Here is a 24,380-nt window from a genome sequence, read left to right as displayed (position 1 = left end):
CTCCAAGGAGACATTCCCTGGGGTCTATAATTCTCCTGGGTGTCTAGCAGGAGTGCTGTCCCTTTCAGTTGCAGTTTCTCCCAGTTAAGGTATAGTCTGTCCCATGTACACAGTCACTCCCAGGTGTGCAGCCTCCTCCAGTTATACTGTGTGTCCCAGGTTGCAGCCTGTACCTGCTGTACATTTTCTCAATAATGTGCAATCTCCAATGTATCCATTATTTATTGGGGTTGCAGACTCGATAAAGTAGTCTCTGGCATGTTGTATTGTCTCCTATTTGTTTAGTCTGTGCCATGTTCACAGCCACTTCAGGGTGTGCTGTTTCTCCCAGGTGTCCAGTCTCTTCAGCTATAGAATCTTTCCCATGTGCAGCATATGCCCATTGGTTTTTCTCACTGATGTGCATTCCCAAATGTGTCTCTCTCAAGCTCTCTCCGACTCAGTACTGTGCAGTCTCTAGCAGGTTGTGTTGCCTCCCTTTTGTACATTCTCTCCCAAGTTATAGACTACTGATTTAGCTTTTTTTTTCTTGCTTTCAGGAGGTGAGCTATGATGAGCATGCCCTTCACCAATAAAGACGAATGGATGACGTATGGTCAAGATTTAAAGCTCTTTCTCCCTGAAATGGGAGAGCTGCAGTCGCAGCTGTATGAGGGCGAGTACGACCCCTTCAAGTACGCACCAGTGTTTGAGAGCAACTTTGTACAGGTACAGATGCGTACCACATAGGTACACATCAGACACACAACCACATGCACGCTCCATATAACAATTATATAGGGCAACACAATAATGTGTGAGAACCAGAGCTACACTTTTGTTGCTGCTTTATCCGTACATGTGAAGTGAAATAGAGTGAGGGATAAGGCCCTTAACCTTTAAGTACTGTTGTGTGGATGGGTAGGTAGTGTGTGAGCGCATCGAGGCCTACATGGGACGTGATCGTGAATTGGTGTCATGAACGTATGAACATTACATTTCTTACAGTACTGATGCAAACATGTAGTTGATCCAACAGATATCTAGGTAGGAGATGATGCTCATCCGTGCTGCCTGTGAAGGTACCTGTACCAGGTAGTTCAGTTCAATTGACTGGCGGCATTAGAGGTGTAGTTATGACCGAATATACCACCACCCTGTGGTGGTGAAGGAGCATCCAAAATGAAAGTGCATTATGTCACCAGTCATGGTGTATGATCCGAGACTTCCCCAGGCAGCAGCAGTGATCCATAGAAATGGGCATTGAATGACCTCCATTGCATGTGCTGAGATGTAAGCGTCACTGAGTGAAACAGAGGATGGCACCAAGTATGTATCTTGTTGACTCCCTCTCGGTGTCCACAGACCGACCTATAGAAATTGGCATTACACGACCAGTCATGGATACTCACCCTAGGAATGAGAGCTAAGCAAATCTAAGAGATACGTGGGGTGAATGGGTACTGCTTGAGGAGGTGTAGCCAGGATGCCAGTCGAGAACTAGATACTTTGAGAATTGACCCCTTCACATTGTTGGGGCTTTTTAGATCTTGCCAAGTGTGATACAGATTGCTATAATGTAAAGGGCGGTGTGCAACCAGTCATGGTGTGTGCTCTGAGGGTTGGTCCAAGTGTGACAGAAGAACAGTCTAAGCTTGGTTGCTAGGGAATAGCACAGCCCTAGAAATCAGGGCTTTTAGGCATCGATGGAGGACGCCCTGGTAGTCCAAGACACACTTCATGTTACACTTCAGTCTAATACAAGTAATTCATAAGGAACGTACATTCGTTGAATTATTTTGTACATGTACCTCAGTTATTTACACTTTATTTTGGTCACATTGTTAATATAAAAGTATACTGCAAAAATATTCTAACTTACGGAGTTTGCACGAGAGTGTAATGAGAAGAGTAGCGCAGTAAACTTTTACGGCATTGACGCGAATTGAGAGAGATCACATTCCTTTCAGTTCAGTGAGCATTAGCAGATTACATAGTGCAGTCTACACAAAGGCATAAGTACACTCACTGCAAGAATACATTTTAAACTGGGTGTGGCTTAAATAGATTAATGATGCAGTAGTAGACGTGCAGGCAGTTGCCGTTTATGATAGTGGCACAGTTAACACTGACAGGTGCAGAATGCATACGTTTAAATTTCAGTGAGCTAGAAACGTATTAAGTGTATAGTAGTAGCATGTTTTTCTCCTGATCTTGCAGAGACTGAAAATAGCCTGTCCCATTACCGCAAGCCCATCATTGTTGGTGGTGCTTTTTCTACAGCACAAGATTCTTGCATGCCTCTGAAGTTAAATGTTGTTCATAATAGCTATTCCATTTATATGAAGACGGTATCACATTTAAGCCCTTCTTATAAGTAAGAATGATCTGAAGTGGTACCAGCCTTTAACGGAGTGTGCTTTTCTGTGAGTCTCATGAGATTTACTTGGATGCAAGTTTGGCCCTTCCTAATGATGGCAGGAATTGGGTATCATATGAAAGTCGCTTGGAGCTTCAGGTGGTAGAGTATTCTATAGTACATGCCCTAGATCAAGTTTCTTTCTTTCTGTCATTTTGCAATAGTTAGATTTAGTGATTGTGTTACCGCCGTGGGACGTGTTAGCTCTTGACAATTTTCTTGAACTTTAAGGGTTTCAATGACTCTTATTTTCACCAGGTGATAATTTCAGAGGTTATTCGCTTCTACCTAGAAGCTGGTCTCACCATTGGATTCCTTGTTATATGTAGGCATGGCCAACTGTAATGCCATTCTGTAAGAGAGTCTTATCCTTTTGAATGTCTTTAGAGCTTTACTTGGATGAAGTGTGGGACTTTGCCCTTGGCCCTTTTGTGATGCACAGGGTCTTGAAAGTTAAATGTCTGTAAAATGGTAGCACATGTCATGCTACTATGAATGGTGTGATATGGTCCGGAATCCTTGTGCCTGTCACAGTATAAGAGTGAGACACCCTGGTAAAGTCCCTTTGTTTATTCCAGAAGTGAACAAAAATAAGGGAGTTGATTGTCTAGTGCTTCTTTTGGAATCATAGTTGTGGGAAGATTTAAGGGTTCACATGGTGTAGATTTAGTACCTTATGTTGTTGGGTTTCTGTCAATAATACGTTTGTTTTTCACATAGACTGACAATGGAAGTGAATCTCAAGTTCCCTTTATCACTTGCAACCCGAAGTGCAACGCTCCATATTATTGACAACTAAGCATCTAGAATTGTAGGTTTTGTATGGCCCAAATCGCAGGAGCTATATAGGTGCCATGCACAATATGACCCTACCTGTTTCAGTCTTCACCACCCCACCCTCTGGTAAACCCTCTGTCTCAGTACTAAAATCTGCTGACATCAAAGCAGTGCAAAATAAAACTAATTTTAGCAGGTCAGAGCAGTGAATACCTATGGACATGCAGAGTTCCCTACTCACCGGTACAAATTTACTTGTAGTCATTTCACTCATAAATCCTATTGTGGTTGTCCTCACAGCCTGATTGGAGCAGGTGGAGACATGTAAGTTTACATCTAAGGGTAAATGTACATTGGGAAATGCTAAGTAGCAATAAGTGTAGAATTAACATTTTTATGTAGTGGTAAATAAACATACGAGTAAATGCACATGTGTGTATTTATCTGTATGAATAGGCCCCAAAGTGATGGAAGTCTGGTTTTTGACACATCCTTTTTCTGTTGGCATAGGATGGCTGTTAATAAGGCCAGATGTGTGGAATTCCTATAACCCGAGTTTTCTGATTTATTTTATCCTTGGGAAAAGTAGGCCCAACCCCATGCAGCCCAGAGCCTTTGGCTGGCAATTTACAGTACCACATTACAGAGCAGAGGAAGGAATTGTCTGCAGTTAAGGTAATATTTATTTCCATATGTTAATGCTGTTTGAACTTGTATTTATGGTTTATTAATGCAATGCCTTTATGATTAGGGTGAGTGTTCTAAATACATGTTGTAAGCTCGGACTGCACTACACTACTGATAGTGGTTCCAGTAAGATAATGTGTACACACATTTGCAACGTGTAAAAATATGAGGCTGTGTGTCATGCTCTTTGAACAAATGCAGATATTTGCAGAAGTTTGAAAGCAAGATTGATTTTTTGCTTTCAAAATAAAATGTTCACAAAAATTGCAACTAAGAAAATAAGTTCTGAACTACTAAGAAACTTTAGGTACCATTTTTTCCAAAATTATTCATAATTGGAAGTCAGTGTTACCAGTTTCAGCAAGCTTTTGATAAACATGAATATAAACAAGCATTGGCAAAGCCAATAAGTCTTTTTTTGGTCAATCTTTTAGTTTTGTCAACTTTTTTGTTGTGGGACCTGCTGGGCCCTCACCATTATAACATATTTTAGCAAAAAGCAAAAATATTCTTTGGTCACAAAAAGCGCACATTGCCACAGTAGTCCCTGACAGTGAAGAAAACTACTTTGTGTGCTGATATGCTCCTTGTAAAAGAGCAGATTGTGATCCTTGTAATTTAACATGGATTTGTACAGTGTGGAACTTGTCACCCGTGAGAGTATTCAGACGCTGAGTAGGAGAGGGTTCTTCAAGTAGTATCAGTCACAGTGAAGCCAGCCGATAGATGGATAGAGAGAGAAATATAATTTGAATAAAGCAAAATGTCTTGTTAACACTAGACTTAATTAGGGGCCCAATTCTTAAAGAAAGTTACAAAAGTGGACCCATGATATATGTCTTTCCATTAGTGCAGCTTTGCGTATTTCATGAATTCACAAGAATTCACAGAAGTAGACCAGGAAATCATATTCCTAGAAACTATTTGTGAACTATATTTTAGCACAAGCAAATATGCAGGTATAGATTTGCTCATGCAAAAATTTGTTGAGCGTTTAGTAGTTTACTTTCCCTTCAACCACTTTATTCCCAACCCTGGAAGATGTTTTTCTTCTGACCCTTGTCATGAGTACATCTCCAACCTTTCACAGTATAAGAAATGATTAGGGAAGACCTGATGAAAGCCATTAACCATGCAAGTTAGTAGGTTTGCACAGACTCAAAAGGGCATTACTGCCCTTGAAATGTTGCTTACTGCTACCTCCAGCCCCAGTATGTAGATCTGTGGAAAGGTGGCAAAATAAGGAAATTGGTAGCATTCAAGACCTACTATAGTATTAACCCTGGCATAATCAGAAAGGCTATTAACAGAGCTCACTCATATAATGAGATGAATGCCTTAACTTGTCACCTCACTATATGGCACCAAAGGAGCAAGTAGATTTTTTTATAGGACACATACATTTATGAAGCATCTTATCCCAGGGATAAGTTGATATTTTATTAAATTCCACACCCCTGAAGGTGCCTTAAAGATTGGAGTTCTAGCATCTTCCTTTCGGCCACACGGTGAAATGTGATGGAGTTACATAATTCTGGAAATAATTCTTTGTGGTTGAACTTTCTAGGTTTCATAATAGTGTGTGGATCCCATGGGCTTTCCTGGTGGTGCAGTTGGCATTCAAGGTCTTGTTGGAGGTGTTTTGGCTTTCCTGATAGAGGCTTTGTAGATCTTGTTGAGTGCATATTGGCAAACTTGCTTCTGAACTTCTTTCATTGGCATCAGAGTGCTGCCATTTGTCAGCTGAATTTTGTTTTCTTTAGTAATCAAAGGTGTTTTTGTTGTAATTTAGGGTCTGTGGAATTTTTATGACAAATTAGTATTTGAAATACTTTTTATAACAATTTATACAGGTACAAAAAAATATTTGGCCAAGTGTTGAGTGTTATGAGATGTGAAATTCAACTTCAGCGTACTTGAGTGCCTTTATAGTAAAGATGGGAGTGTTGTGGTAGCATCTGGTCTTAGGATGATAGCTTTGTTTGAACTGGTCGCTCCAGAAGACCTTGGTTCCTGTCCAGGCAGAACAAATATTGCTTCAAAGTGAGGGTACAGGCCTTGAAAAATCATAAAAATGTTACTAGACCTGCAGGTCGAGTAGCTTGAATAATCTACTCGACCTAACAGTTATATTCTTGACCCAGAAACGGGTCTCAAATTGTGTGATCCTAGGCACATATTGTATTTTACAGTCACCTTTCTCTTCATTCTCACATATGAGTGCACCTTCAAATATGTGAGTTCAGCATTTCTGCGGTAAAAATAAATAAATCCTCTTTTGTTTGAATAAATACACTAAACGTTTGCTCCATGTATAATAAATCTAGCCCACATACGGGGTACACATGATTCATGCATGACTTGCCTCTTAGTTTACGAATAGCTTTGCCATCAGGGCAAGAGCGTTTCTCAGTTTATGTTTAAACACTCACTTTAAATAAATGTATTTACTAAAGCATGATGTGGTAGTGCACTGTCATTTACAAACAGTAAATTTCCAAGAAATGTCCAAAAATCTTCCCACTAACTTGCAGCTTTATTGATAAAACTATATAGTGTATTAACAATGATCTGTGAAAATTGGGTTTCAGAAAACATTTATCATTTGCACATCTCCAAGTAAAGTGTTCTGACTTTTTTTCAGCCTATTAAAATATTTTTTTTTTATCACACAGAAGTACAAAAAATTGTCTTTCACAGCTACTGAAATATATTTTGAAATATTTGTAAAGTTGACTGTTATATAAATGTGTGTTAGAAAAAACCTGATACCAAAAGCCTTTCATTTCACATAGGTCATACAGTTCTCCTTACAAAGTCCTGGAACTCTGCAGACATAAGGAAAAGTATTTGCATTACAAGAAGACAAACTGACTTTTGACCTCTGTCTCTGAACACAGAGCAAATGTGGCAAGAATAAGATTGAAAAGCATCTTAATTGCTAATTCAGTTCCTGACTGAATAGAATGCCTCTTCTTTGTCCACTGGTCCAGTGGAATCTAAACATAGCTCCACCTCATAAAATAAAACTTGCCATAGGGAGTGACCAGGAGATTTTTCGAGCCCTGGGGTAGTTCTGTGTGTAGCGCTAGTGACTAGCTGAGAGAAGTTCCGATCTTTTGATTCTATTGTGATAGTTTGAGGTACACTATAAATTAAAGCTTTTCAGTTCCATCTTTCTCTTAAAACTCATTAACCTGATTATAAAAATCTTCATACATACAGCAAATTATCCGGGTCTAGTGTCTAAGGTGGTCAGTGTGAGTACTGTTGAAATACAAATGTGAACAAAAACATGTAATTTTTCAGCACAGGTAACGAGTTGACAGTACATAAAATAGTAAGCGATTCAGAGCTGCAAAATAATATGGGCACAATGGAAAGTACATATTTTGGACAGCAGAGAGACATGAGCGGCAGTCCTATCACTACTGGCCTGAACCCGTATATTACTTCCCTCCTCTTCCCTTCTTTCTCTGAGAGCCACTGGCTCTACATTGTGCTCTTTTCAGAAGCAAACAGTGAGGTTTGTAGTTGAATGGTTTTTATCTTGTGCTTCCTTTTTGCCACATTTGCCAAGAAAACATAATGAACTTCCTTTTCCATAAAGAAACTCGGGCTTTTCACAGAACTTGCAACTAGGTCAAACTCTGGCGGGGGTGGAGGGGGTGGGAGGGGGGATTGACAGTGACTCAGATTGAAAGAGGTGTGTGGTGAGGAGGTGTGACTTTGAGGTCCCCTACACAGGTTACTCCAATCACTACTCTGTTTCCGCCTTTATGTCTCTGTTCTTTGTGCTGCCACTTCCTCTCCTATGATCTGAACATGCCATTTTAGCCAGATTTGTATATATCTGAGTTAAACGCACAAACTCCCAATGGAACTGATATTGGCTCTTTGGTTAACTCTCACTGGACTGAACCAGTCTAATCATATGTGACTGTGACCTGTATGATGTAACATCTTGACAAGCATCGTGGGCAAAGACATGGCCAAAGCTCTCACCTGAACAAAGGGATACGTTATCTGCACATAAAGAGCATCCTGTGATCAAGCTTAGTAAAAGTCAAAATAACATTCCCTAATCCACTCAGTGTCTGGAAGAGACAACATACTTCTGGAATAATGGGATACCTACCACCACCATTTGTCCAGATACTTTGATGTTTAAAATGATTGGGCAGCATTTGAACTTGCGGGCACACTGTCGATATTCATATATTACATCATTAGAGTTTGTTAGGTGTCCAGGATTTAATGATCACTAACTGTGCTTCTATGTTGCCTAAGTGGGCCAGTAAATTGGCTTACCCTGTGACTCTGGTGAAGCTCGACAAATGAGTAATGAGCAACATATGCATTCCCCCAGGCAGGAATCTTGGCTGCCTTTCTCCTGTAGGAGTCAGAGTCTAACCCTAGGACTGAAGAAATAAAACCTACCATTGCTTTATTTCGCAAACAAGGAGTGTAATCTACACTCCAGGATGAGAAAGGATCTAAACTCATCAGGACTTGTAAACTTCGACTGACGTGAGCTATGGGCTAAAGACCCACTGTGGAAAGGGAAAGAAGTCTGTACAAGATCAGACTGCTGTAGGTGCTGTCCAGTTTAACAAAATGAAGTCATTGTAAAGATCAGTGCAGAGTCATCACTTTTCCCAGAGAGCTACACAGCTTGTGTATTGCCTGTCATTTTGTTCTGATATGACAGTCTGGGATGCATTTGTTTACCTGAGAATGGAATCTCTCCAGTTTTATCTGATGTGTTTTCTTCAAGCCTTGGTTGGAACAGAAAGCCTGCCCAGAACCTAGCAAGCTGAGTACAGGTTGCCACAATAAGATTTTAAACACTCAAAGTCCCATTTACCAGCGCTGCACCCTGCTCTCAAAGACACACAACAGCAATTTCTGCTGACGCTTGCAAGAAACCTCTGAATGAACACAGTGCCTGCACCAAGCTAGATTTAAAAAGCTCAGTGACGCCCTGCACTAGCTCCCATATACATGTAGTACAAACTGGGTGCTGTTGCTTAAGGAATCTTATTATGGTGAGAGAGCTGCTCTAACACTCTTATTTCATTTAAATGTACCACTGCCTAGACTTTACAAGTTATTAAGTGTTATTCCAGTGCTTCATATACTTGATTTTCTAAACCTACTTTAGCAATCAAAATTAAGGCCCTTATTTAGCATTTGTTGAACAGGTTACATTGCACAACTGTGGCGGGGGCCCTGTCCTCAATAATTCAAGTTCATTTAGCCTGTGGCACTCATAATGAAATGGGCGTGATGGCCACCTTGTTGTGATGGAGTATCTCATCTGCCACACTGTGAATAAGGCTCTAAATCTTTTGACTCTTTGCGTGACCTTGCTAAACTCTGAAAGTCAATTAATCAGTAAATTGATTTGTTGGGCGCACTTATCACCCATGAGGGTATCCAGGCACCATGTGAGCTGCCGCGTGTCAGCATGAGGGATCAGTCGAATAGTCAAGTCTTGGGCTGTCGTCTGAATTCCAGGATGGAGGCAGGGACCTCAGGTGAAGGGGTACATTGTTCCACGCTTTTGCTGCCAGGTAAGAGAAGTCACATCCTCCATAGTTGCTTCTGCAGATACTTGGTGTTCAGGTGAGGTAAAGTGCAGCTGATCAGTGGTGTCTGGTGGGGTGGTGAAAGTTCAAGCGGTGATTGAGCAGGTGAGTCCCAGCTTGTGCAGGGCTTTGTAGGTGAGGGTCAGTAGCTTAAATTGGCATCTTTTGTGTACGGGGACCCAGTGGAGCCTCTTAAGGTGGTGGAACGTGTGCGAGCAGCTTGGGAATTTGAGTATGAGTATTGCTGAAACGCTCTGAATGATTTGGATTGTGAGGTGTAGAGGGCGTTCCCATAGTCCAGACAGCTGGTGACGAGGGCTGGGTGACGATGCGCCTAGTTTCAGTGTTGAGCCACTTGAGAATCTTGTGCAGGAGGTGGTGGGTGTGGAAGCAGGCCAAAAAAAATGCATTGCCTTGGTTTTTCATGTAGAGTTTGTTGTCAGTGATGATCCCCAGGTTGCGGTAAAGCTGAAATTGGTTTAAGTCTTGGATCGATCCTTTGACAGCGAGAGGATAAGCTGCGTCATCTGCATAAGAGATGATGTTTAGTCCGTGGTTTCTTACGACGTTGGCCTGGGTGTCATGTACATGTAAAAGTTGAATAGGTTTGGACTCCGCAGATGAAAAGCATGGGTTGAGTGGTGAGAGGGGAAGGTGGATGGCCTGTGTCCCTCTAGAGAGAAAGGACAGAATCCATTATATGGCACTTCCTTGGATGCCGATCTGTTGAAGTCTTTTGAGCAGAGTGTGGTGGGAAATTGTGGCGAAGACCGCTGAGACGTCGAGGAGGATGAGGGTGGCCAAATGTCCATGGTTTAAGACGGTTTTGATATCATGCATAGTGGTGATCAGGGTGGTTTCTGTGCTGCGATTGGTGCAGAAAACATACTGGTATGGATCCATCAGGCTGTTGTCTTCTAAGTATGACGCGAGTTGCTGGTTGATGGCCTTGTATAGAACTTTTGCTGGGAATGGGAGCAGAGATATGAGTCAGTATTTTTTTAGGTCACTGGTGTCTGCGGTGGGTTTCTTGAGGAGGGGTTTGATTCTTGCATGTTTCCAGACACCGGGGTAGGTGGCTGAGTTGAGGATTTCTGTGAGTCTCTTGCTGATGCTGTTGAATCCGAGGATGAACATGTGTTGTGGGCATGGGTCCGTACGAGATCCTGAGTGGATGGTTTTCATGATGTTAGAAGTATTTTGGGTGGTGAGCTTATTCCACTTGGCCTACCTTGTTTGAAGGGGGTGTCTGATGTCATGAGGAGGTGTATGGAGTTTTCTGCGGTGGGCCGGGGTGCGAAGTTCCTTTATGTTGTGGTGATTTCATTGTCGAAGTAGGTGGTGAGGTAGTCGCATAGATCTTGAGTCTGGTGTATGGTGTGCTCTAGTCAAAACCTTCTCTATTCACAACCTAAAAAAGGAAGTACTTAACCTCAGTGAGTTTAGAGCAGTATTTAGTTCCAGAGATTCAAGGAACAATAAGCAGTGCTTGTTATAAATATTGTTCAGTGGCCTCTGCATGCTCAAAGCCCTGTAGAATTGGCTCAGTACTGGTAGTAAGAGGCAAAGGATCCAGAAGCCAGGATTTAAAGAACACATGACCAGTAGAGTCTGAGTATTCACTGTTATGTGTTTATTTTAATGTTATTTGTTTAGTGTAATCTTACTTGTCTTAGTTAGATAAACCTAAATTGAAAGCTCTGATAATGTCCATGGATTTCCTGGCCACTGGGGGAAGAGAGAAGCAAGAGGGAGAGGGCCATCGTGAATTGCACCCCAATACCCATAACATGCATGTAAACAAACACAATCCAGAAGTGTACCTAGGAAAATCGGATTATTGCATCTTGTCTATTCTCTGTGTGTGTTTAACGAGAGAGAGGCGTTTAAAAAAATGTTAGGTAAGCTGTTATACACTAACCCAGGAGTCATGATTCACCATAGGGCTTCCTCTTTGTCAAAAATGATTCTAATGATGAATGGGCTACTTATGGTAGAGGGAGTACTTTTAATGGGTTTTTATCACAATGTGGGATCCAGAGTGTGAGACTTTAAAATGCAGTGGTTGCCTCAAGTTACTCCCTTAATGATTGAGGACCAAGGAGATGATTTAAAATCAAAGTCAGGATGCCTAGGAAGGTTATTACTCCTGAATCATGTGGGTCAACATGTTTCTGCCATGGATTGGCCCCAAACCAGGATCCCTGTAGCATGTATCAATTCTTCCTACTCATTCCTGCAGCAAACATTCAGCTTTCATATTATTCATATTGTAAAGGATATGGTATACTTGTGCTTTGTGTTTTTTTCTAATAAGTCTCTGCAAATTGGGTGTCAGGGCCCCATGGAGGTATGCACCGGCGAAGCGGTTTAATCAAAGGGAGTGCCCCCACTGCTGAACGTAAGTGTCATGTGCGTTCTGCGAATCGGATATATAAGTATATGCACATATACGTAAAAATATTGTAATAACATCACATTACATATTTCATACTCAAAGCAAACTAGTTACATATTTAAAACCATTCTCACTTTATTATCACTTTTTACATAATCACAAGCGCTATAATGGATTAATGATATTATCCTGAATTGTGAGTTCCTACATGCATATATCTGCATTACCAGTGTGCATGACATTTGTTTGCAATAACTTTGTTGTGTTGGAACAATCCAACACATTATAGTAGACACCTTCAAAGTGAGAATAAAAGTAAACCGTTCATTTGTAGAATTTTGTGGCATGTAAACCACTGAAATTAATTCATCTAACAGCCATTAGTAATTGAGAAGTCCAGTGTCAAAATGGGTCGTATTTCGTACTGAACTCTTAATAGGAAGAGAGCTCAACAATTGCAGAGTCAACATATTTTAAATCAAAGATAGTATAGCACTGGCATCTCCATCCAGTCGTTCGCGAGCTACCCTCCCAGATACCTTCATAGTAGCTCACAGCCTTGAGTTCATCTTTAAATAAGGACAAGGTCATACTTTCCTTTTAAAGTTAAGGGAAGGCACATTTATGATCCATGCTGGGACTGGGACACAGAGGTGAAGCCCTGAGGTATTCAACTCTTAAATAAAAGCCCTTGTCAACTCAATATTGGAGCTACAAACAAAATTATGTTTCTGAATGCTTTCAAATAGAAGAAAATTAAAATGAAAAGTTACCTAATGATTAAGGTAACTCTTCATTTTTAATGTTCTCCCATTTCAAAGTTTTACAGGCAACAGGCCTCTTGCTCCTTTGGGCCAGTAGACACTGTTGCATAAGTATAACTGAAAAATACAACCATTTTCTTTAAATGAGAGAAATTTAAAGTGCAATTTTTTTTACATATAATGAATATTTTTGCAGAACATTGTTCACATTTTAAATTTCTCCCATTTAAAACATGATTGTATGTTTGTCTTATACATGTATTGGTGCCACATATGGCTAAAGGTAGTTCTTGTGCTGCAGGTACTCAGACACCTATACAAATTTATCCCGTTCATATGCACGCATGTTCATACATACCCTAAGACCATGCTCTCACTGACACATATGGCAGTGCTGTCATAGTGCCCCAAGTCAAAGTATTTTGTTCACACCATATTATCTGGCTCTTTGGAGATTAGGCTTAAAGTCAGTGAAGCTGGACATGGGGGTATCTGGTAACAGTGCACAAGTTGTTTAGCCTTCAGTAGCTCACTATGAGTTTTACTGAACAGAAGTAGCTCTCACTACAAAAAAGGTTGGAGACCCCTGGCATTACGATCACTGAAACTATTTGGCTTTACATCAAAGTTGAAAAGATTCACCACCAAATCTCTTGACATCATTATGTGATCAATCATACTAATTTCTCCCCTCCTTATTAATGTTTCCAGAGCAGGAGATTCAGGGTTACCAATTATCTCCAACATGGTCAGATTTTATTTATACAACCTGTAAATCAGCTCTACCTCATATGAGTTGTGTTGGAAGTGTGCCTGTCCTTCTCACTGCTCCCCTACTGCACCACAAACCTCTTATGAAAGGAAGGGGTGATCTATTAATATTAAAATAGCCTATCTGTATTAGATAACAATTACTCGCACCCACTTGAAATAAGACCAACTCCTTCTCCATTTCCTTTACCATTTCGGCATTAGAGGAATCACATTTATTATTGTAAAACAATAATAACAAGATCTGGATTATCCTCTATGGCAAAATGTAAAAAAATGATAAAATAGAGGTGATATGTATGACTTCTTAAATTTAGCGAATAATATAGTTGAAATAGGTTGCAACCCCACCTTTTGCCCTTCCTTCTCTTGATGGTATAGCTGGAGTAATTAGTGACGAGAAACCTTTAATAAAAATATCGTCTATTGCCCATGTTTCTTGTACACACATATTCTGTGTTAATGTTACATATTCCTTCTACTTCGGAGAATGGACCTTTTTTGTTAGCCCGCTATGCTTCAAGAGACTAAAGTCAGGTTACTTTTTCCAAATGTTATACTAGAGCCAAAACCCAATGCTGAATACAAAATATGATTACACGTATTTTAGGTTGGGGAACCATGCACAGAGATATTAAAAGCAGGAATTTCTTTCTGTGCACCATCACCAACTCAGTCCATCTCATTCATAAAAACCCAACTCTGCAAACCTTTTTGATAGAGTCATACTTTCAGTCATCCCTTAGAAATTGCCTTGATTTTATCAGGGCAGTTCACTTCAGAATGTAGATATTTCTGCAGTCTGTAAAAGTAGCCAAGAGGTACTGCTTCAGCCAACGCCATCAGTGTTTCATCTGCCCTTTGTAGTACATACAGTTATTTTGTTAATGATTTAACAAAGTTATTGTGCCAAAATTAATGACAATGCAGTCACCCTTGCTTGTTTTCGGTGATCTACCCACCCACTTTATTCTTCTTACCATTATGATTTCACTATATAAATGGTGTCACTTACTAGCCCTTCATGCTATTCAAAGGGCTAACTTGTTTTTTAACATGCCCAAATCGTCCATAGAATTGGGGAATACCCTTTGAGATAATTACGTAGGCAGCAGCCACAGGGGATAGATGTAGTACATCCAACTACACATTTTATAACAATGATCTGGGTCCCTCTGTAGGTGCATAATACCTTCTGCTGACTTACAGGGGTGGAGTAGAACGGATTTGCATTTGCCTTTGAGTGCCTATCGTCCCTTTGTCAATTAACATATCACTGTTGTTTTTTGTACTACAGGCCCTACTAATTTTGCTGTTGCTTTTTGCACCCCCGTGCTTTTATTATTGTCGGATCTACTTTACTTAGTTAGAATCTCTTTTACGCTTTACACCACACCCTCATGTGATACCAACTTGCACCTAACGTCCTCTAAAACGGGCTTAATATATACTTCTAGCAAGCACAATTTAGTATTCGCATTTCTTAATAGCAAATCAGAACTTTCATCAGAATTGTTAATTGAATGTTCTCTATTTTCCTTGGAAGTGTCACTGTCTTTAGTTTTGTGGTTTACCCTTGTTTGTATTCTTTTCTAATTTTTGCTGAAGGGGAAGAAACAGTCCTGTTGGGAGGAATAGAAATGTTATCCATGGGTGCATGACAACACTAGAATTTCTGTTTGATTTCCATTTTCTTGCTTCCACACATATTACTGTGAGTGGGTCACCTGGATACTGACAAATTATCACTTGATGGTCTGCTAAGGGCTTAATTTAGCACACACCTGTGTCTCTGCAAGTCTTTCTGCAACACTCACAGTTTCTCTATCAATTAAGCCCATAATGCCTGATGAATAGTTGGTAGTTAAATTAGTAGCTGAGGCAATCATTCATGGCAGTTGTATAACCAGGAAGTGGTGGTAAATGCAGCTTTATGTTCTATATCCAATGCCAGTGCACCGACACATGATGGCAGCAATCTCATTATGAAAGAGCTCTGATAATAATGTCTCTGATTATGCCAGGCCTACTACTATAGTAGTGCTTTAATAGTAGACCTTTCAAGCCCTACTATAGCAATTTCCTTATTTTGTCACCTTTCTGCAGACCTACATAGTGGGGTTGGAGGAAGCAGTAAGCAATAGTTCCAGGGCTGGAATGCCTTTGAGTTTGTGAAAATCTACTAAAATGCATGTTCTAAGGATTTTCACCAACTCATCTATAATCTTTTCCATACTGAGAAAGATGGACATTTACTCCTGGCAAGGGCAGAAGTAGAAGTTCTTCCAGGGTGGGGAAAAAATGGTTGAAGGGAAAGTGAATTTGTAAACGCTCAATAGATTTTCACTTTAGCTAATCTGTGCATGCATATAAGCTTGTCCTTACATACAGTTCACAAATATTTTGTTTGAGTTTCATTTCCTGCTTTACGTCTGTAAGTTGTTTGAAATTCATGAAAGCCACTAATGTAAAAAGGCATATACCATGGGTGCACTTTTGTGACTTTAAGAATTGGGCCCCCAATTAGGTGTGGAGTTGGCCAAGATAATTTATTTTTATTAAAATTCTATTTCTCCCCCTATACATCTATCGGCTAGCTTTACTGTGAGTGATAGCATTCTGTTGTTCCACAAGGAGAATATTGGCACACAAAATAGTTTAGTTCAGTGCCAGGAACTACTGTGGCAATTTTTGCTTTTTGAGACCAATTTGTTTTTGCTAATGTTTGTTATAATGGTGAGAGCCTGGCAGCACACACAACAGTAAAGTGTTTCAATAGCCATGTCAAAACAAGACACACATTGACAAAACCACCAATGTTGGATCGGTTGTCTTTGCCAGTGCTTCTTTATTTTCATGTTTCCCATAATCTTGTTGAAAATGGTTACACTGATTTTCCATTATGAATATTTTTTGGAAATACTGCCATGCATCAACACAGTTTACTAAATGATGCTTCAAAGAAATAGTACCTACAATTTCATAGTAATTTAGCAAAATATTTTTTTCCTACTTGCATTTTTTCCTGAACATTTTATTTTGAAAGCAAAGGATCATCAATCTTGCTTACAAGTTTCTGCAAACATTTGCATCTAATCAGAAAGCATTCTGGGAGCATTATACATAGCCTCCTCTTGTTAAACGTTTCAAACGTGTGCGTGTACACATTGTTTTACTGGAATCACTGTCAGTGGTGCAGTGTGACCTTACAATGTTCATTTAGACTGCTCACCGTAATAATAAAGGCCTTGAATTAATGAATTATAAATACAAGTTTGAACAGCATTAACATATGGACACAAATATTACCTCAACTGCAGATAGTTCCCTCCCCTGTAAACTTGCAGCCAGAGGGCTTGTGCTGCAGGGTGTTGGGCCTACGTGTCCCAAGGACAAAATAAACATAAAAACTTTTCATCCTTGACCCTAAACAATCTATCCTGAGGTACCACCCCAAACACAATTACCAAATAAACCTTTAGTAGAGACACATACATACATACATACTTGAAGTTTGTCATTCTCTACCATATTTACGTCTAGTCTTTTTGCCTCTCAAACAAATACACAATAACCCGGAAACCCAGCAGACACCCTAATATCATCTGTCTCATACATATCCTTTCTGCCTCTCTTAAACACACACACACAAGCTAAAACACACATACATAAACACACACAAGTACCCTTTATAACTTTCTTTTACACACATGTATATAGAGTGTTTGTTTTCCTCTTGCACTCTCTTTATTTCCCCCGCACACAAATCCTTTTGCTGTCTTAAACACACACACATATAGTCATTATCTGTCTCTTTCATTCACCCTTATACAGGGAGTGCAGAATTATTAGGCAAATGAGTATTTTGACCACATCATCCTCTTTATGCATGTTGTCTTACTCCAAGCTGTATAGGCTCGAAAGCCTACTACCAATTAAGCATATTAGGTGATGTGCATCTCTGTAATGAGAAGGGGTGTGGTCTAATGACATCAACACCCTATATCAGGTGTGCATAATTATTAGGCAACTTCCTTTCCTTTGGCAAAATGGGTCAAAAGAAGGACTTGACAGGCTCAGAAAAGTCAAAAATAGTGAGATATCTTGCAGAGGGATGCAGCACTCTTAAAATTGCAAAGCTTCTGAAGCGTGATCATCGAACAATCAAGCGTTTCATTCAAAATAGTCAACAGGGTCGCAAGAAGCGTGTGAAAAAACCAAGGCGCAAAATAACTGCCCATGAACTGAGAAAAGTCAAGCGTGCAGCTGCCACGATGCCACTTGCCACCAGTTTGGCCATATTTCAGAGCTGCAACATCACTGGAGTGCCCAAAAGCACAAGGTGTGCAATACTCAGAGACATGGCCAAGGTAAGAAAGGCTGAAAGACGACCACCACTGAACAAGACACACAAGCTGAAACGTCAAGACTGGGCCAAGAAATATCTCAAGACTGATTTTTCTGAGGTTTTATGGACTGATGAAATGAGAGTGAGTCTTGATGGGCCAGATGGATGGGCCCGTGGCTGGATTGGTAAAGGGCAGAGAGCTCCAGTCCGACTCAGACGCCAGCAAGGTGGAGGTGGAGTACTGGTTTGGGCTGGTATCATCAAAGATGAGCTTGTGGGGCCTTTTCGGGTTGAGGATGGAGTCAAGCTCAACTCCCAGTCCTACTGCCAGTTCCTGGAAGACACCTTCTTCAAGCAGTGGTACAGGAAGAAGTCTGCATCCTTCAAGAAAAACATGATTTTCATGCAGGACAATGCTCCATCACACGCGTCCAAGTACTCCACAGCGTGGCTGGCAAGAAAGGGTATAAAAGAAGGAAATCTAATGGCATGGCCTCCTTGTTCACCTGATCTGAACCCCATTGAGAACCTGTGGTCCATCATCAAATGTGAGATTTACAAGGAGGGAAAACAGTACACCTCTCTGAACAGTGTCTGGGAGGCTGTGTTTGCTGCTGCACGCAATGTTGATGGTGAACAGATCAAAACACTGACAGAATCCATGGATGGCAGGCTTTTGAGTGTCCTTGCAAAGAAAGGTGGCTATATTGGTCACTGATTTGTTTTTGTTTTGTTTTTGAATGTCAGAAATGTATATTTGTGAATGTTGAGATGTTATATTGGTTTCACTGGTAATAATAAATAATTGAAATGGGTATATATATTTTTTTGTTAAGTTGCCTAATAATTATGCACAGTGATAGTCACCTGCACACACAGATATCCCCCTAACATAGCTAAAACTAAAAACAAACTAAAAACTACTTCCAAAAATATTCAGCTTTGATATTAATGAGTTTTTTGGGTTCATTGAGAACATGGTTGTTGTTCAATAATAAAATTAATCCTCAAAAATACAACTTGCCTAATAATTCTGCACTCCCTGTAGTGTTTCACACATATTAGCAGATAACCCACATAAATATCCTTTATTCTCTTTCACATCTATTCTCACACATGGTATCTCCCTCTCTCTTAGTATCCCTCTCTCTCTCTCTCTCTCTCTCTCTCTCTCTCTCTCTCTCTCTCTCTCTCTCTCTAACTCTGTCTTTCTTTACCTCACACACCCACACACACATAAACACACAAATAGAACCTGATTCGCTCCCATTTTCCAGTGAATACAGAAACACACACACATTCATTTCTCTCTTTCCCTTAGTATTGTGCACCACACACAAACACACACATTTTTTTTCAACATCTTTCTCACAGCTTCTATATTTTTTCTGACATCCACCATACAAACCTATCATACGTAAACACAGAGGCACACATACATGTAAAGATGCACAAAGTTCTATCTAAAATCTTGTCTGACCTTTGTTCTTATTTGTAGGTTACCAAGAAAGGTGAAGCCATTGACATCCACAACCAAGTAACCTTGGTAACGCTGGGCATTGCTGCCACTAGCCCCATCCTACCGCTGCCGAATGTCATGTTACTGGCACGGCCTAAGATCACAAACCTGGATACAAAAAACAAGAATCATTTAGTAGGACAGCTTCAGTTGAGCAGGTAAGACATGTAGTACATGTCAAGGACAACAGGTTTTGTCATTGATAAGCATTGCGTCATAAACACAGCATCACGAGTGGCCTCGGCTACTAACTTCTTTACCCACCTTATACCCCTTATTCTTAACTCTGTGCCCTCATCCTCTAGCTCCTAACCGCAAAACCATAATGCCTATTTCTTATACCCTTAACACCGTATCATAACCCTTAACTTTTAACCCGATACCCAAACACTTACCTTAACCTTATAACCTTAAACAAATGCCCTTACTCAGTACCCTTGGCCGCTAAATCCTTAAACTCAGTGCCTAAAGCATTAACCCTTTACCCCAAACCCTTAACCTTATATGGTAAACTTATGCCTTAACCCCAAACTCTTAACCTTATACCCTTAACCATATGTCTTTAGTCTCAGCCCTTGGCTGGCTATCTCTGATCCTGTACCCCTAATTCCTAACCTAGATGCTTAACTCCTTAACCACTATACCCCAAGTTCTTGAACCTTCATCCTGTACCCCAAACCCATAACATTATCCCCAAACCCTTAACATTGTTTCTCATAGTCCCCTAATTCTATACCTTTAGCCGTATACCCATAACTCCTATTGTCAAGCCTCTTACAGTTATACACATATACCACAAACCATCAACCCTTTTGATTATGCTCCAAATGTTATTTACACCTATGTCCCAAACATTTAACCCCCTATACTCTAAACCCTTAGCTCAAATCCTTAAACGTATATTTCAATCACACCATTAAAAAATTTATGTTTTTCAGTTTAAGAGGTAAAACACTACAGCTTTATGTTACAGTGAGAATTCTGGACACATAGGTATTTGGTTCCTTGGTGAATTTCGAGGATGGTGCATTGCCCTTAATTGGATTGTGTGGTGTTCCTATTCGGATAATAAACATGCTCTTGCATACGCAGTATGACTGCATAAATAGTGTTGTGTTCTTAGTTGGATTATGATAATGGTTTTGGGTTCTCAGTTGGATTTTGAGAACTGTGTTGAATTCTCATTTGGATTGCAAGAATGGCATTTTGTTCTTATTGATTGTAAAGGCAATGCTGTGTTTCAAGTAGTAATAATGTTGGGTTATAAGTAGGATTGCAAAGGGTTCATAGCTGGATTGTGAGAATGGTATTGATTCTGAGTTGATTTACATTAAAGTTATTGGGTTTCATGTTTTGATGGTCACAATGTGTTTCATTAGCTGTATAGATTTAGAGAGCCAGAAGGAGAGGTAGATAGTTTGCATATCTGGTTCCTAAACTTTGGAACCTGATGCTCCTGGAGCTCAGGCATCTGGAGGAGGAACCAAGATTCAAGAAAATGGTTAAAGTTTGGCTATTTCCACAATAACTGTGATTGCTTCTTGTCACTTCGCACTTGTGTGTAATCCGCTCTCTTCTACTTAGCACTGGGATGCCTCAGTGTAGCTATGCACTTTATGAAAAAAAAAAATCATTGTGAAGTTGATATGTGTTGTCGGTTGAACTGTGAGAATGGCTGGGCTCTCTTGAGTTATGAGGATATTAGGCTTTCCCCCACAATTGTGGTGATAGTGTTTTTATAAAGATTGTGAAGATAATGACAGTTGACAAGGCTGCAAGGTTCTGGTGGTGGAGGTTCAGCCAGGGTGTGAGCAGGTAACATTATATAATTTCTATTCTTGAGATTGAAGAATACCAAGAAGAAACTGATTGTGTTTTTTCCGGTCCAGACTCTTTCCATTAAAGCTTGTGAGGTTATCAGTCAGTAACATTGCCATGCGGCAAATCAAACTGAAACTGGCGAGTGGTCGCAGCTTTTACCTGCAGCTTCATGCCCCACCAGAAAAGGAAGACGACCTATTTCAACGATGGATGCGGCTCATCTACCTTTTACAGCCAACACCTAGCAACTCTAATGTAGCCAGAGATCACGAGTTCATGATGGACTCAGCGCAGGTGAGTGCCGAGTAATAGTGTTTGTTACTAATCTTGTGTGATCTATAGGCTCTGTGATGGGTATCCCATATACTGCATGATGCAGGATGAACACTGTAATTTTAGTCTCGACATGCAGCCTCAGCCCAGGCTTTAGTTTTAAAAAGAAATTCTACCTTCTTTTATTGCAACATACAAGCTTCTTAAATGGGTATTTAAATATTAAACACCTTAGAGAAAGTATTTTATCTGTGCAGTGACAATAAATATCAGTTTACTAACCTGTCAGTGTGCATGTCAAAGCAGGCCCTGATAATGCCTCTTCCTATAGATAGGACTTAATTCCCAAACTGGTGACCAGTGGTTGGTCAGTTGCATCACTTTTTATTGTGTGCAGCCCGAAATTCAGAAGCATGGACTTTGTTTTAACATTTTCATGGTTCTTGATGGCATGAGGTCTATCACCTTTGCTCGGATTTATGTGAGCAGTGATTGCAATTCACTTTATGTTTTGATAGTATGAGAATGGGTTAATATATGGTGGGGTTGTGGGACTTCACCATGTATTAATGGCACAGTTGTTTATCAGCTCCAGTCAGATTTGTGTGTACAACCTTAGCTCAATCCTGGATAGCCGTGGCTCACAGCAATCAGGCTTTATCAAAGGGCAAACATAGAGCATTAAGAAGTGCCCAAACAGTTGAAAAAAGACTCAATAAAAATCAAACACCAATTTGTAAAAATATGTTGTATTTTTATCTTTAAAGATTCACCTCAACAACAAAAATCCACCAGAGGGTTCCGGAGATATGCAATGTTAAGGGAATAATAAATCACTGATTTTCACTTAGTGCAATAAATGATTGCAATATTGCGATTTAGGGTTAGCCTAGATAAGTAACTTGAAAACGGCTATAAACTGACTTGTGGTGGCCAAATTTGTCAGGCAGGAGGTCACTTGTACCAATAATGTCAAGTAAAACAGTTTCCTTGCAGTCAAAGCAGTCTGCAGTCCTGTTCAAAGCTCTATAGGCGAACCTCCATAGACTTTAATGGAGTGGTCCTAATGCAAGGGATACAGTATGCTGGAGATGCTCAAGGATGCTGAGAATGCTGAAGGAGTCTTCCTTCGGCCACTCCACAGTCCTAGAGCCAGGGAGGTGAGAGGGAGGGGCCTTAGAGGTCAGAGTCCCATAAAGTCCTCTTGTAGTCCTGTAAATACTATTTGCAACTGGTCTATCAGTTTCTGGTTACAGTAAAAACTGTGTTTCCCTTTAACTGAGAGCACCATTTGTTCTGGGTCGACCAAGCTGCATGCCAATGACTCTCCTGGGTCAGGCAGACTCAGGTGCAACTTTTGAGGGCTATGAATCTGTCTCCAAGGGTGCACTTCGGTGGTCAGTGGCAATTGAGTTTTTCCTGGGCTACAGTTAGAAATGGTTTCTTAGGTTGGCAGTCAGGTTACCCCCTGTCCAAGCAAGGACCATCACTCTAGTCAGGGTAAGTCACACACAATCCAAATTATCCTGTGCCCACCCTCTGGTAGCTTGGCACTGAACAGTCAGGCTTAACTTAGAAGGCAATATGTAAAGTATTTGTGCAAATAATCATACAATACCACAATATAAAACCACAAAAATACACCACACAGTGTTTAGAAAAATATATAATATTTATCTGGATAAATGCAGGTCAAAACGATTAAAGATGAAATAAGCAAATGTAGGTATGTCACTGAAAGTGATATCAAGTGTCTTAGAGTTGAAATGTTACTGTAAAAGCAATAAAAAGTGCCTTATGTTCTCTTAGAAACAACAAGTGTCTCGTACAGGGCAGAGTACCTGGTTTGTGTTGAAATATCCTCGCAAGGGACAGCAGAGGAGGAGATGCGTGAAAAACAGTGAGTGTGCGTCGGTTTCGCCCCTTCGCACACTGACTTGCGTCGTTATTTTCCACGCGAGGAAGATGTTGCATTGATTTCCGGCACGCAGACTTGGATCCTCTTCGGGTAGCGGGGTTTTTAGACGCCCTGGGGACGATGCGTGGAATTCTGGGCTTGCAGAGCGAAGTCACAGGGGCTGCATCGATTCCGGTCGGCGATGCGTGGCATTTTCTTCCACATGGCAGACGCTGCGTCGATTCTTCTCAGGAAGTCGGGCAGCATCATTCTGAGTCGGCTTGCGTAGATCCAGTAGGGCTGTGCGTTAAAGTTCCGGTTGCATCGCTGGCGCTGCGTCGATCTTCTGTTGCAAAGTCCGGCTGCGTCGTTCCAGACTCTGCATGCAGTGAATCTTTCACCGCGAGCAGGCTGTGCGTCGTTCTTGGCAGGCGGTGCATCAAATTTTTGCCGCACGGGGAATTCAGCTGCAGGAGAGAAGTCTTTTTGGTCCTGAGACTTCAGGGAACAGGAGGCAAACTCTATCCAAGCCCTTGGAGAGCACTTCTGCAGCAAAGCAAGAGAGCAACAAGACAGCAGGGCAACAGCAAGGCAGCAGTCCTCTTCAGAAAGCAGTCAGGTGAGTCCTTTAGGCAGCCAGGCAGTTCTTCTTGTCAGGGTGCAGGTTCTGGTTCAGGTATCTTCTCCAGGAAGTGTCTGAGGTGGTAGGGCAGAGGCCCTGTTTTTAATACCCAAATGTGCCTTTAAAGTGAGGGAAACTTCAAAGAGTGGCTTAGAAGTGCACCAGGTCCCCTTTCAGTTCAATCCTGTCTGACACGGTCCCAGTAGGGGGTATGGCAGTTGTTTGTGTGAGAGAAGGCCCTCCACCCTCCCAACCCAGGAGGACCCATTCAAAATGCAGATGTATGCAAGTGAGGCTGAGTATCCTGTGTTTTGGGTGTGTCTGAGTGAATGCACAAGGAGCTGTCACCTAAACCCAGGCAGACGTGGATTGTAAGGCACAGAAAGATTTAAGTGCAGAGAAATGCTCATTTTCTCAAAGTGGCATTTCTAAAATAGTAATATCAAATCCAACTTCACCTGCCAGCAGGATTTTATATTACCATTCTGGCCCTACTAAATATGACCTTCCTACT

General features: G+C 40.8%; 1 protein-coding gene across 1 annotated transcript in view; it reads left to right on the top strand.

Annotated features, from left to right (window-relative positions):
- The first annotated feature begins 558 nt into the window (after positions 1–558).
- The window catches only part of GARIN5A (golgi associated RAB2 interactor 5A), a 65,473-nt gene continuing 41,651 nt past the window's right edge, over positions 559–24,380 (top strand). Inside the window, exons 1-3 of the mRNA XM_069201806.1 lie at positions 559–708; positions 19,233–19,411; positions 21,143–21,368. Of these exons, the coding sequence (XP_069057907.1) occupies positions 559–708; positions 19,233–19,411; positions 21,143–21,368 (555 nt within the window). The remainder of the gene's footprint in view (positions 709–19,232; positions 19,412–21,142; positions 21,369–24,380) is intronic.

The sequence above is a fragment of the Pleurodeles waltl genome, chromosome 7 (assembly GCF_031143425.1).
Source record: "Pleurodeles waltl isolate 20211129_DDA chromosome 7, aPleWal1.hap1.20221129, whole genome shotgun sequence".
In the NCBI taxonomy this organism is placed as follows: domain Eukaryota; kingdom Metazoa; phylum Chordata; class Amphibia; order Caudata; family Salamandridae; genus Pleurodeles; species Pleurodeles waltl.
The sequence above is the reverse complement of the archived record's forward strand: the minus strand, read 5'-3'. Positions and strand labels throughout refer to the sequence as shown.